This window comes from Cebidichthys violaceus, unplaced genomic scaffold (genome assembly GCF_023349555.1).
Source record: "Cebidichthys violaceus isolate CVI_PGR_0920_01 unplaced genomic scaffold, fCebVio1.0.p SCAF_6, whole genome shotgun sequence".
NCBI classification, from domain to species: Eukaryota; Metazoa; Chordata; class Actinopteri; order Perciformes; family Stichaeidae; genus Cebidichthys; species Cebidichthys violaceus.
In genome coordinates, this window is record NW_027176816.1 from 3,780,851 (window position 1) to 3,795,306 (window position 14,456).

Here is a 14,456-nt window from a genome sequence, read left to right on the forward strand (position 1 = left end):
ACGGTTGAGTAACAGAAGATCATCCTGGTGTCTTTTCTTCTGTGACATGAGCCATTTAGAGTTGAAGAAAGTGTGTGTTGAGATGGAATACTGAGTGGACACACTGTCTCTCTCTCACACACTGACCGACAGCAGGACAAAAGTCTGTATGGGATGGTCTGACAGCTCCCAGGCAGAAAGACGAGATTATAGAGAAAGAAATAGAGAGAGAGAGAGAGAGAGAGAGAGAGAGAGAGAGAGAGAGAGAGAGAGAGAGAGAGAGAGAGAGAGAGAGAGAGAGAGAGAGAGAGGAGGATGGATGATAAGCACAGAAGAAGAATGACAGGCTGCCTACTGTGTCCTGGAGTTGAAGCAGACAAACAAACATATACACAATCTACAAAACAAACTTTTACTGTGTAGCTGTGGTGCTAACAATTTCAAACTGATAACCAGCAAGAACTTTAGCAAGATATTGTAAGTGTAATGCTACATGTAGGTTTTCCCCTACCAACAGAAGTACATAGGCCAAATCACTTTTCACAACTTAATGTTTATACGACAAAATGAACGTAACCATTTTCTAGCTTTTTGAGAGCTTTCAACCCCATTTCACAGTCTTCATCAGCAAATGGAGTTTGCCCAGTTGTCATGGGGTCAACCCAGTTGTCAACATGTGACCTGCTAACAATTTAACTAGAGTAACATAATAACAGGTGGTTGTATGTATATATATATATATATATATATATTGTGTGTGTGTGTGTGTGTTGGGGGGGGGGGGGGGGGGGGTTGTCTCTTACAACATTATGTTTGTACACAACTACAATGATCTCTCAATTACGTTTTGAGTGAAACATATTTTCTCCCAGATTACGGTCACAGTTTTAAACAAACCAAAAAAACATCACAAAACGACTTAATTTAGACAACAAAACTGCTTGGTTAGGTAACAACCATCATGATTTGGTTTTAAATGACTACAAAATTAAGACAAAACAAAACAGCAACAAAAGTACTTGGTTCACATGGGACATGAACTGTTTTTCTTACTCTGTTTTTTTCTTACTCTGTTTATTGTTACACACCAATACACCAAAGCAGATTCCGTGAATGTGAAAACCCACTCTGAAATCAACCGGATTCTGATTCTGACAAAGTTTAATACTTTGGTCATGTAACAATAATTTAGTCAACTCCATTATCTGATAAAGACTGTAAAATGTGGTTGCAAGCTCCAGAAACAGGCAGCAAGTCCAACTTTGAGTTAAAATGACTTTGTCAAACTACTGTTCCCTAAGGTCAAGAATAGTTACACTCAATGTTTATTTATGTCCATGTAAAAATCACTAAAATGGTTGTCACAGCAAATCATTTGTGTCTCAATTGGAATGTCGATGCAAGGTTTCACTTTATTACATGGATATAATTTAAACAGAAAAAGATTTTCGAATTTCACATATCAAATACACTTATCCACATTATATTTGATTCAAATTCTTAAATGCTGTGAAATTCATTCTGGATATTCAAAACGTACAAGCAAGCAGAAAACCAAATAATCAATCAATACCACAAATCACTGGATTTTCCCAATTCAAACCCTAGTGGTATTCCTCTTTCTATTGTGTGCTGACAAGATCTGAGTGTGTGTGTGTGTGTGTGTGTGTGTGTGTGTGTGTGTGTGTGTGTGTGTGTGTGTATGTGTTTGCACGTTTGTTGAGAACACCTGTCGGTCTGTCTGTGTTTATTTGTGTGTTTGAAGGATAATCTGGATGGCCATTCTGTTTGTGTGGGTTTATTTCCCATTTGTTGTTTTGCCACTGAGTGTAATGATGCAGAAATGTCTAAATTAATGAGACAGTAAAGAAAACAAAGATACTTAATTTTACACTCATAAGATGGACTGATGGGGAGGAAAACGTGAAAAGGAATAGTAGTGAAGGTGAGAAAGAAAGCTGACTAGAGCATTAAGGAAGCTGGAGGGAAAAGAAAAAGAGGAATGAGACAAAAGAGAAGGAAATACACAGGGAACTATAAGTTAAAAGCAAGCAGGTAGGAAAGAAGTGAATACTAAATTCTTGATTAACCGATGCATCCATGTATGACGGCTTTATTTGAACCAATTAATGAACCGTGATGATTGCTTAAAGAAAGTGAGTCAAACGCTAAGCATCGATAGGAGTTGTGCCCTCCTCCAACAACCACTGGGGACGGGCCAAACCAGAGAAAGGGGGAGGGAGGGTGACTGCAGATTGAGTTGGAATAGGTGCCTGGTGGAGCGACACGGAGAGAAAGAGGACAGAAACCAACACACTGCTCTCCAGGACTAAAAACTAACTCCCATTCCTCTCTTTCTTGCAACACATCTCCTTCACTTTTCACCCTCCAAATGCCTCTCTCCTACACGCGTTAACGGCTCACTTCTCAAACTCCGAGTGATTCATTCCTCAAACTTTATTTCCCCCCCCCCCCCTCCTCGGACCGGAGCGAGCGAACAGGTGGAGATGATGGCGAGCGGACCAGCGGCGCCGCTCGGCGCTTCGTTCCCCCCGGCTCTGCGCACCCAGAAGCGGGTCGCGCTGCTGCTGTGGCCGCTGTTAGTGACCTGCTGTCACTTTGTGTCGGCACAGGAGCTGCCGGAACAAAACGGGGTGAACGGATACAGCCTGCACCCGCCATACTTCAACCTGGCCGAGGGCACCAAAATCACCGCCACGGCGACCTGCGGGGAGGAAGACACCGGCAGAACCGTGCAGGACCTGTACTGCAAGCTGGTCGGAGGCCCGGTGTCCGGAGACCCGAGCCAGACCATCCAGGTGAGCTGGACCAAGCGTTATAAACATCTAATTCCAACTCATGCTGCTCAATAGTGAGTCGGAAACTTTATTGGATCCAATGGATTTTTGTTTTCCATAATCTTCCTTATGGTCAATTAATTGCAGTTGTCCTTCATAATAGTCTGATAGGGTGTCGTAAGCTCAATTGTGAGTTTAACAGTGATTTTCGCGTGTTTATTGCACTGTTAAATTATTCCTATGATATTACAGGCTCCGAGTGTGTCTGTGGTGCTCAGTAGTATGTGCCTGTAGTATGTATGGCAGCATTAAACACTCAGGTTGCATTCCTTTAATATTTGTATGCACCTACAGTGATCGTATCCTATTTTGTTGCATTTGCAGCATACTCTTGCTTCATCAGTCTACTTTTAGGACTTAATGGAATCAGATTTAGGATATGTGATGACATATGATCTTCACTTTTCATAGTATGCGTTTGAAACGTATTACTGCTCTTTTCACTGGTTTTGCACCAGTTTTCTGTCCTCAAACTGCATGTTTTGATCCAGTTTTTCTACTTTAGATTTTATGGGAATGCCAACCTGCACACTTCACTGCATTCAGAGTAGAGAGTTGAACAGAGGGGGTCAGCAGTGTGCATGGATCTCCCAACTGCTCTGCCAAGTCATTATTTCATGCACTGCTTCCTTTGTAGGTCTTGGCAACACTTAACACAGGCCACTTATATAAGGACAGGCAACATTTCACTTGGAGGGAACTCCACAGAAATATAGCTACCACATAATTTACGTGTTTATAGATGAGTTTTGAATGTGACGATGAGCTTGTAAAAAGCAATGTGTGTTTGATGTCTGAGCCTCCAGGTATCACTCGTTAACCCAAAGGCTTATTGCAGTTTCATAGGTTAACCATTAAAAGCAACCCTCTGGACGATAACATGCAGGCTTATTGCCTTCTCCCGCTCTCTCCCACCTGTTGTTGCCTTTCCTCACGGTGACTGATGTACGTCTTTCAATTCCAACCAAGTTTATCTGCAAGATTATCGCGCCCAGAACGAACGCTGCTTACTCTGGTGGTGATTCCTAAGTGGGAAAGGAACAGAGGGATTCTGTCACTTCTAAATCCTCAGCTGATGTTTGGTGACCTGCATGCTAATAAGTACCTTGTGAACTGAAATGAAAAGAGATCAGACATGAAGATAAAGATGTGTTGGTGAGATACATTGGAGATTGGTGAGAATGAACAGCAGGGAGTCTGAAGTGTTGTTTGAATGTAAAGACTGTGACTGAAGCCAACAAAAAAAAAGAGTGCCCTGAGGGGTGTGGGTGAGGGCTTTCAAGATTCTTTCAAGTTGTTTAAATAAACTTTAACTTAAATGCTACACAGAATAAAATTCCACCTTAGATGGAAGAATGAAAGAAATATATATTTTACTGAGTAATTATCTTTAATTCATCTGGTAATTTGGCCCCCTGGTGTAAAATGCTCTGCAGTACTTGATCCTGACCACATTTGACCCACTTCAGCGTCTCCACACCGAGGATTATATCCAAATGTTCTCTCATCAGAGTTTTCTTTCAGTCTTTCTCTGATCTGCCTGCTCAGGGCGGTTTGGTTGAAGTGGTGACGTTGGTGCATAATTAGCTCAGTAAATCTCAAAATGAACCCAAGAAAATCTGGTCATTAGCTCGAGGAATGGCGCATTATGTGTTTGGGCTAAGAGGTTCAGCCCACTTTGCTGGGCTATTGTGGCTCGGCCCACTCGTTGGGTTCCTGCACCCGCTGAACAACACACACACACACACACACACACACACACACACACACACACACACACACACACACACACACACACGCATTACCAGAAAACACACTCACTTTTCTGTGCTGAGGTTAATCCTGTTTTGATTTGACAGCAAGCCTCGAGAGTGTTTTTATTAATTAAAAACAGCAGGAGGAGGACTGTAGTTTGTGTGGTGTGGCAGAAAAAGCTCAGGACTTTTACCCAGGAGACCGCTGCCCATGTCCCGTGGGAAACCAGAAGTCAACATTGACTTATTGGTCACGTAACTTGTATTTGGGTAACACCACTTCTGCAGTTATTTGAACCCAAACCACATCTTTTCCTCAGCATAAACAGGTAGTTTTGTTGCCTGAACATTGCAGGAGATGCACAGACGCACTGATTGCTCTCATGTTGCTGGACATCTGTAGGAAAATGCACAAAAAATAGCAAAAGTACTTTTCATAACTATATCCGTGGTATGAGGATATGTTGCACCAGGAATTGTACCAGTTACTCATGATAGGTGTCAATGGGAACTTAGGCTGTAAAAACAAATGCGATTTCACCGCAAAAGCTGACCCAGTGCGTGCCCCTTTTTCATTTTGGTGAAGTATCATGAAATACTGATGCCATATAAGATGGAAGATTGATTACATAACATGGCAGGTGTTGACTGAGCAACACTTCGTCTTCCTCTGAGTGAGGAATTCAGGTCCTCAGGGCAATGCTGCTGAAGAGTTTTGCTTATTCACCTAACAGTGGAGGGAAGGAAAGAAATGGAAATAGAGATGAAGAACGGTTGAATGAAATAGTGTGTAATGCACATAGAGAGAGAGAGAGGAGAAGGAACTCTAAACGTTCATTTCCAGGTGGTCTTTTTGTTGACAAGAGAGGATTGAGCGTCTGCTGTGAAAGAAAACGGAGAAAAAGAGAACGAAATAGCGTGAAAAAGCGTTTGACAGCAAGGCAGGAAAACAAAAAGCAGGCTCCCTGACATCTCACTGTGCTAAACAACCTGTTGTGTTCTTTTAAGGTGTCACAAACTTGAGTAGTAAATCAGCTGGGCCATTGTTAGTTGTTTCAAAGCTCACAATCTGAGAAGCACCTTCATTTGCCTGCGTTTAGCTGCTGACTGGAGGTGATTTCCTGCCTTCTTTAGTGTCTTCAAGTCGTTGTGAACTGCTTTGTGGTCTTAGACTTCACAGACATGACAGCAATAAGTATTAAAGGAGATATTTAGATAATTACAATTGAGTAAGCACAAGGGTATGCAAGGGGGAGAATATAAGTGGAAAATACATTTTGAAAAAGTAAGAAATTGCAACAATTTCAAAGATACAAATGTCTGATTTATCACTGAAGTACAACTGCAGAGCCCAATAGGTGTCACTGAAGGTACTATTTTATAAATTGTTAACCTCAAATTAGTCATTCATACTTATTCATTCACTCAATGAACAATGTGCCCTCAATTTACTTCATCTTGCTCTCAAAAGAGCTTAATTTTCTCCTCACTAATCTCTTGTTCAGGACAGCAGTGTTTCTTTAACAGCCATGCTTTGTAGTAGAAGCACTGATCTTGGTTAGGCATGAAAATAAAAGTGAACTAAATCCAAGTGGTCAGTAGCGAGAGTGATAAAGGCAATAGTAACGTGGACCTAAATTGAAGAGAATGATTTGTAATTTGAAGTACACAGACTAATTTTAGGCTGTACATGATTCACACAAATGTGAAAAGAAGGAAGTTGGGACGGGAGAGAGGGGGTGGGGGTGGGGGTGGGGTGGATTCAGATAGGAAGCATCAACCTCTGACCTCAGTGACCTGCAGTGATAACATCTCCTAACTCTGGCTTTTGTTCAGGTCCACACTTGTTTAGTTTATGCTAACGCTTACATAGCCAGCAGTGGTCGGGTTAAACGCTCCGACAACCAAACTGGATTAGCTAATAATGAAGAGAGGCTTTAGAAGCCAAAGAGGTGGAGAGGACACTTCAAGTGGACTTCAGTCCGATGGCATCACGTGGCGGACCCGGAAGTTGTAATGCCATGGTTCGGCCACTATGTCAAATTTGCTTCAAATCGCTTTTCCTTTTGGTCTTGGTGTAGAGTTATTGGCTTGTAACGTCAGAGTGTGTTCAGTTTTCTTCTTTTCGAGGTGTCAATAAGAAAGTTCAGCGCTTGCGGCTAACGGGACTTTTTTTTTAAATTTTTTTATTGGTGCAATATAACATTACAAAAAGACAGGCCAATTGGATGGTGTCAAGACATACAAATATTAGGACTCTTAAGACAAGTTCAGTACACTACAACAGTTAATGCTGAACTGGGAGGTTAAGTTGGCCAGGTACTGTAGGGAGAATAATAAATGATAATAAGAGATTATTATTATTAACAGGACTTTTTAATATGTTATGAAATAAATGTACAGTTACTCTACCACAAAATTGAGGAACAGAGGTGTCAGAATGCACTTCGGAGGTCACTGCTATCCAACACGGCCCACAGCACAGACCTCGTTACCAACGTCGCCGGTGTAAGAGACTGCCTTCATCTGGACCGAGAGTGTTTTAAAACGGTGCTGGTGTGGACTGAAGGGTTTTTTTGAGAATGAAGGAGGAAAAACACAGTTTACAGAAATACCCATGTACGTGTAGAGAAGTACCTAAGATTTATGTGGAATTGCTGAAAAGTTCCTTTCGGACATTTAGACAGCTGGACTGCATGCCTGAATTTGATTTACTTTCCAAAAACAAATACCAGACAATGAGGGCAGATTTGTGCTGCGATCGGCCACTTTTGAGGTTATTGATGAACCTTGTTCTTTTTTTAGGTTGTACCAGGCTTTAAATTTGTGTTCTTTCGAAATACTTGTCATGACGAAGTGACTAATTCATGTAAGATACAATTATTATATTTTTGACTTTCTGGAATTATCTTTGAGTGAGATAGATAGATAGATAGATAGATAGATAGATAGATAGATACTTTATTCATCCCCAGGGGGACATTTGTTTGTTAGATACTAGTGTACCATACACTACTTGCTAGATAAAGTACCTTATAGTAGCAAGTGTGTATTATTTTTTCACTGAGGCTATGAAATTATTGTTATGAATGATTTTCCTTTTCTCATATAGTACTCTATGATGTCAAATCAGACTGCAAATGTGTGTCAATTCAGCACAAAACAGTCACAGTGAGGCACAGAGACTACATTTATGATACATTTCAACCTACTAGCAGAAATACAATAGATATGGGCTTGCTGTTACAGTAACGCGAGTGGAGTCGCCTCGCCGCTGCAATATAAGTAACTTGACCCGGGTAGCTTTGGGGACAAACAGTTCTTTTTCATAGTGTTTACTGTCACTCTGAAACACTGGTTTGGGTGGTTACATAGGGCTGTGACTTGACTGAGGGGTCAAATCCCACAATAACCAGTGTGTGTTAATCACTACTTACATCCTGTTATGGTGTCTATGAGCAAGAAGTTCAGTCTCCAGAGTCGATCTGTAAATAAAAGTGAAAACAAAGTGTAAAAGTGACTTTTTTCAATGAGATATATTGAGATAATCCAACCAAAGACTTTTGGACTGATTGGATTTGAACCCTGCAGACTCTCATTTGGTACATGGAAGCTCTTGTGTATCCTCTGTGACATTTGATGAAATATCTAATGATCAGAGCATAACTCAAAGACCACAAAATGTAAGGATGTAGGTGACATTTTGTACGTTGCATCACACAGCGGCAGAGTCTGTGGGGAAAATGTGGTTGAAGTTTCAGTTAAGAACTTTGTAACAGTAGCCTCATATGCTCAACTAACGAATAAAACTTTATACATGTCTGTCTCTGTCTTCTCAGGGACAATACTGTGACATCTGCAGCCAGGGCGAGAGCGATCGCGCTCACCCCATCACCAACGCCATCGACGGAACGGAGCGATGGTGGCAGAGCCCGCCTCTGTCCCGCAGCACGGAGTACAACGAGGTGAACGTCACCCTGGACCTGGGACAGGTAGGACTCATTAAATCTACATAGTGAAACACACCTACGCATGTTGTCTATTTACTTATTTCTGTTGGTTAATCTGTGGTTCCATTAAAAATGCTCTATACCAAAGCTGATGCATCACAAGCTCTGCCAGTGTTTTGAAATGGTATACACTTTCTGTCTCCAAACTGAGTGTGGCGTGTTCGCCGCCGCCGCCGCCTCCATCCCTCCCCCTCTCAAATCTCTCGCCTTAATAACGATATTGAGGTATTTGGAGAAAAATATCATCATATTTGGTTTTCTCCATATTGCCCAGCCCTAAAACATAAGCAACAAAGAGTAGATACCCAATTAAAATTTGAACTGCTGTGGTTTGTGCTTCCCAGATGTTTCGCCCCATGAGGGTGTGTCATGATTTTTGATGGGGCACATGCACAATGGCATGTTTTACTGATATGTGTCTCTGGAATTGTTGAATGTGTTGTGTGCTCTAGGATTTCACAACAGTAAAAGTAAAAATGATAGTCTTTGAGTACTATGGAAAGGTGTTAATGCCAACCTTTACTGATACATATCCATTTATCGCCGATGTTTTATTTAACTTCAAATTAAGCTGATTGGATTTCAGCCAAAGCCACTTGTAGTAAAGTTGCCCTCAGAAACATTTTTTAGCTGCTGGTAAACTCTGTGCCACCTCGTAGCAATAAACAGCTCCGCCTGGCCCTCTCTGATAATGAAAGTGAAATTCATCTGAGCCCATTAACTGGTTTAGCTCAGTGATAAATCAGCCTCTTGAAGCTCAGTGACCCAAAAGAAAAACAAAATGAAACGGTTAACTCTTCAGTTGATTTTAGCGATGTTGTTTTTGGCATGAACTCATGTTTGTTCCAGCTGGTGTTGCAGTAACTCTATCAGAATGACACACACTCATGTATAGATGTATAGCGCACACACACAGGGACGCCCTCTATACAGAAAAGCTTCACTCTGTCTTCCTGTGCTCCAAGTTAACCTTTTTGTGTTCTTGAACGTCGCTCTTGAACAACCTTTTATGTTTCTGAATGCGACTCTTTTGTGCCAGGCTCTCCTGCTCGAGTGCCCTCATTCAGCAGCGCTATGTGTGTCCAGTGTGTCTGTGCACTTGTGTCCTTGACAAGAGTGCTTTCTGTCATGGCATTCAGTTTCCCATCCCTCTTCCGTCTACCGTCCCCTCTCTCCTCTCTCTTTACTTTATCCGCTTCCTCTCTTTCTCTCGCCTGCATCTCTCGCTCAGGGTCGAAGGTCTCAATAGAGAAGCAGGGAGCTGTCGTTGTCACTGAGTGCTTAAGCTTTGATAAGCCTGTTTACCTTGTGAAAGTAGTAAAAGAATGAATGAAAAGTACAACATATTCACAATCATGTTGGCATTGACTAGATGACAACGATGCAGGCTACCTGGAAGTTTTTTGTTACTGTGGGGAACTTTTAACTGGTCTCAATACTTTAATACTGATGTCTCTATTTGACCTACAAAAGTAAACAAGACCATCAGTGAGAAGAATATCTATTTATATACAGTTATGCTTATGTTTGTCATCAGTTCCTCTGGGAACAAATCATGTTGGTTCACCAGAAAGTCCTTCAGCTCAGACTAAAGCAGGGCCTCCGATCCATAATTTCTTTGTATTATTATTTCTTGTTGTATTTGTTTTTTTGGCGGGATTTAGACTGTTGCTTGGACAAAGCAGGACATCTGACATCATTTGAATCCAGAAAACTCAATTCAATTAAATTTATATTGGTTCAAATCATAACAGAAGTTAGCTTGAGGCGCTTTCCATTCAGAGCAGGTCTAGACCCAAGCACTGGGGCGACCGTGCAGAGAAAAAAACATTTTATAGACTAAACAAGTTATTTATAATGAAAATTCTCATCGGCTGCAGCCGTAGATGTGTATTAGTCAATTAGTCTTCTTTTATTAGTTTTCTTGTCAACAGCATTGTGAGGATGGTTTTGGTACACTTGCCCTGCATGTTCAGTGCCTGAATGAATGCACTGGAGAAACAAATTGATAAAATCACAGTGGCACAGAACAGTTTGATTTTGAAATTCACCAGAACTGATTCAAAAAGATATGTTAGTCCTTTTTGTATAAAACCTTCTGGTAGCAGCTACAGATAACCATGGAATTTAACTTTGATTTTGATTACATCTTGATTACATCTGTTCAAAATGTTTACAACCTACATTGCAACAAAATGAGAGAGAGAGAGAGAGAGAGAGAGAGAGAGAGAGAGAGAGAGAGAGAGAGAGACTCTGGTTACCAGGTAGCAGTTTTGTCTTGAAAGAATGTAGGTAGGCCAAGGCCTGTGTGTGTGTGAGAGAGACAGTGACAGGGCTCAGAGAGTGTGTTGAAGACCCGCACCGACCCCCCTCCCCACCACCACCTCTGGCTGAATGAAAGAGAAGGAGAAGAGGGAGAGATTGGAATGTCAGTTAACCTGTCTCAACCTGCAGAGGGGAAGGCTTGTTAAATTTCCTCTCTCTCTTTAATGTGGATCGGTCTCGTCATGGCCGATACAAGTTTTGCCTATTAAGTTTTGTTTTGAGCCGATACTGTATTAGATCAGTGTATGCTTCTATGTAAAGAAATCGATTTTTCCAGTTTTATGCAGAGCATCTTATAGTGGGCAGTGGAGATACTGCCAAATGGTTCAAAATATACAAAGCTAGTTGATGAATACATTTTTTTATATAAATGTGCTCAAGAGTTCAAATTCACCCATAAAAGGAACCAGCAAATTCAAAATTGTAATTCAGTGACTAGTTAAGCTTTAATATCACCACATCAATCACGACACATCTTCAGGAAGAGTCAAACGTGTTTTGCCACTATTAGCTGGCTAACCTTCGCTCGGACGCAGTGGCACAAAATGGATCAGTATTTGCAACGAAAAAGCTCCAAAGCGTGTGGTGAGAAAATATGACCCCGAATACAACAACTTTCGATTTATAATAGCAGTAGTGATGGGTGAGGGAAAACATTTATTTTGGTCAAATTCACAGCTAAGTTTATTTTTTTTCTCCCCGTTTTTCATGTTATGTTTGATTTCTCACTTATTTGGGAATGTTGTCCTCTAGATTTCTTTAACAATCAAATGTGGACCCAAAATGTAACCGGTACCAGGTAACCTGGTGTAGAGGACCCTGACTGGTCCTGAGCACTGAGAAACCTGATCAACCAGCATCAGTCTTGGACCTTACTAATTCTCTTTTGGCTAAATGGGAGCAAAGACCTGCAGTCAGGTTCAAAATCTGGTGGAAATCCTGAAACCAGAAGAGTGGAGGCTGTTATAGCAGCAGGTTAATGGCCATATGGATCCAGAATAAGATGTTTGGCGATCAAAGGTGTCCACATACTTTTGGTCATGTAGTGTATCATGAGCTTCTTCATTTATCTGTACATAAACTTAGAGTTTGTAATCTTATTCAAGATCATTCTTTGTCATATTTGTTAAAATTCTCTTTACATCCCGAGAGCAACCAGTAAATCAAATGCTCTGACAAAAACGCTGCTATAGCTTGACAGCTGTGAGTACTAACAGCAGCCATGTTTTTTTGTGTACGTTCATTATGATACTTTTGTGGGAGTGGCTTTCGAGAGAGGCCTGAAGAGACCACATTGCCTGTGTTGAAGACTTGCCGACTTTCTTGCTAGATTTAGGGACTTTTGGGACTTTTGAACACTGCTAGCTACTTTCGTTGGAGTTGGCAGCACTGGGCTGGGTTTTTCGGTTGGATACTTTTTCTAAATGTAGCGTACTCTTGTTGGTTTCTCAAGATTACCAACCCAATGCTTAAACTCGAACTATAAGTCTTGTTAACAGAAGTACTAAATCCCAGCCTAATACACAGCAGTATTTAGATTTTAAGACTGTTAAGATACCCTTGAGCAAGGCACTTAAAGCACACCAGTTTGTCCATGACTCTCAGGTGTCGTCAGTTGAATGGGATTTCAGAAGGCTATGCAGCTCAAACATTAATTTTTTTAAAGAACAGATTAAGTTCTTATGGTGTGGAATTCAGTTGGCAGTAAACACACCGTTCCATCAGTATCAGTATATCAGAGCATTACTGCAGCAGGTGTGTACCAAGCACAGACTGTATCCACCCAACACTCAGTTTATCAAACATGAACACTGGAATCTCGTCATGTTTTTCCTGCTCTCTAATATTTAATTCTCCTCATCTTCTACCATATGTTTGGATCTAATGTGTGTCAGACTTTTATATTTATTTACTAATAATTCATACTCCAGCAGTAGCCTATATATTACAAAGAGTGACATTGTGATTCCATTCTATATTCAGTTTTAATTTATTTTAGTTCTTCATACATTCTATGGTCTGATTATAATGCAAATAACTCTTCGCCCTAAGTTCTATGACTGAAGTTAAAGTGTGTTGGGTTCTTAGATTAGTCAACAATAGTTCCCTTATTTCTTGTCCATGATAAGAAGTTCTCACACAACTCTTCCTGTCCTCCAGTCTTTCTATATCTGCTTATCTTTAACAGATAACACAAGCCCATTATAGACCATTTCCATCTCCTCTACCTTCTTGTCTTCTTTCTTCTGGTGTGTCTTTCTCTCACTCCTCTCTTGTTAGCCTTTTTTATTTTTACCTCTTCTCCTTATTATCCTCCTAGTCCTTTTCTTCACAAGTAAGAACACACTTTGCTATTTTCTCCTCTGCAGTTTCATTCCTCTTTCTACTCTCCCTAAGTCGCTTTGATCGCCTTTCTTTTTTTGTCTTATATTTGGACATCTTTCCATTTTCTTTGGCAATATCCCAGTGCGTCAGTTTTCTTGTTTACGTCACCTCATGCAGATATTACAGCTGCAAACACAATACAGGTGAATGGAGGCATTAAAAATGAAATTTGAAAGCTCATTAACATAATTGTACAGTATCTGTTAGTACACTGAATGATCCAATGACTTCAGGTTTAATTGGAGCTTCACTTCACTCCATTATTTTCCATATCTGTAGTCTATAAATATATATCTCTGTATACTGGGGAAGGCTAGAGAGAAAGAAGTGGAATGACAGCTACCTGATGAATTGTAGGAAGAATATGAACCATCCGATGAGGTCATACCCAGTTCAACACAATTCACCATTGTCTTCTAAGCACAATGTAACCTTGGTGTGTGTTTTCACTCCATGCACAGATATATGTTTGTGTACAGTTTAATTCCTCAGGTATGTGACACTGGAAAGATTCTGTAATAACAGGTGAAGGAAGAGGAGGAGATTGGAGATGGAAAAAAACAAGGTGACCAAATTCATTTTGAAGGCAAGGTGAAACAAAACTCCCAAGAAGAGGGGAGGAGAGGAAGGAGGGCTAGAACATGGTAAAGAGGAAGACAGGAAGGAGGTTTTAAGTGGGGAAGAAAACTGAGGTGAAGAAGAGAAAAGACGGTGAGGGCATGGAAAGAAGAAGAAGAGGAGGAGGAGATGACGGAACAGGGGATGTTTGTCTGTTTCAGCAGCCTATTATTAGAGCACAATATAGGCTTCAGTTGGGAATGTGTCTTGGTGTGTGTGCGTGTTCATTTTCTTCAGGTGAGGTCTTCTCTATTCCATAATCCTCCCACCTTGAGTAAAAAAAAAAGGTTTCCTGTCATCACACTTGTCAAAGTCTTTCATTTTGCAGGAAGCTGCATTTTAAGCTTTCTGCAGTTCCAGTGATTTGAAGTGTTTTTAGTTCATTGCAGAAGATACTTAAAGGCAGTGTCGAGCAGTACCGGCGCCTCAAGTAGCAGCATTTCTACATTTCTCAGTAGTGTGGTGGTATTGTTGCTGTTTTCTGAATCGAATAGCTTGTCAGTAGCTGAGCTCTTGTATTGATCAAG

The 14,456-nt window shown here is 40.9% G+C and overlaps 1 protein-coding gene across 1 annotated transcript in view; it reads left to right on the plus strand.

Moving 5' to 3' along the window:
- The first annotated feature begins 2,263 nt into the window (after positions 1–2,263).
- lama5 (laminin, alpha 5) overlaps positions 2,264–14,456 on the plus strand; it is a 96,285-nt gene continuing 84,092 nt past the window's right edge. The window contains exons 1-2 of the mRNA XM_068733675.1: positions 2,264–2,798; positions 8,431–8,583. Coding sequence (XP_068589776.1) covers positions 2,487–2,798; positions 8,431–8,583 — 465 coding nt within the window. The 5' untranslated portion in view covers positions 2,264–2,486. The remainder of the gene's footprint in view (positions 2,799–8,430; positions 8,584–14,456) is intronic.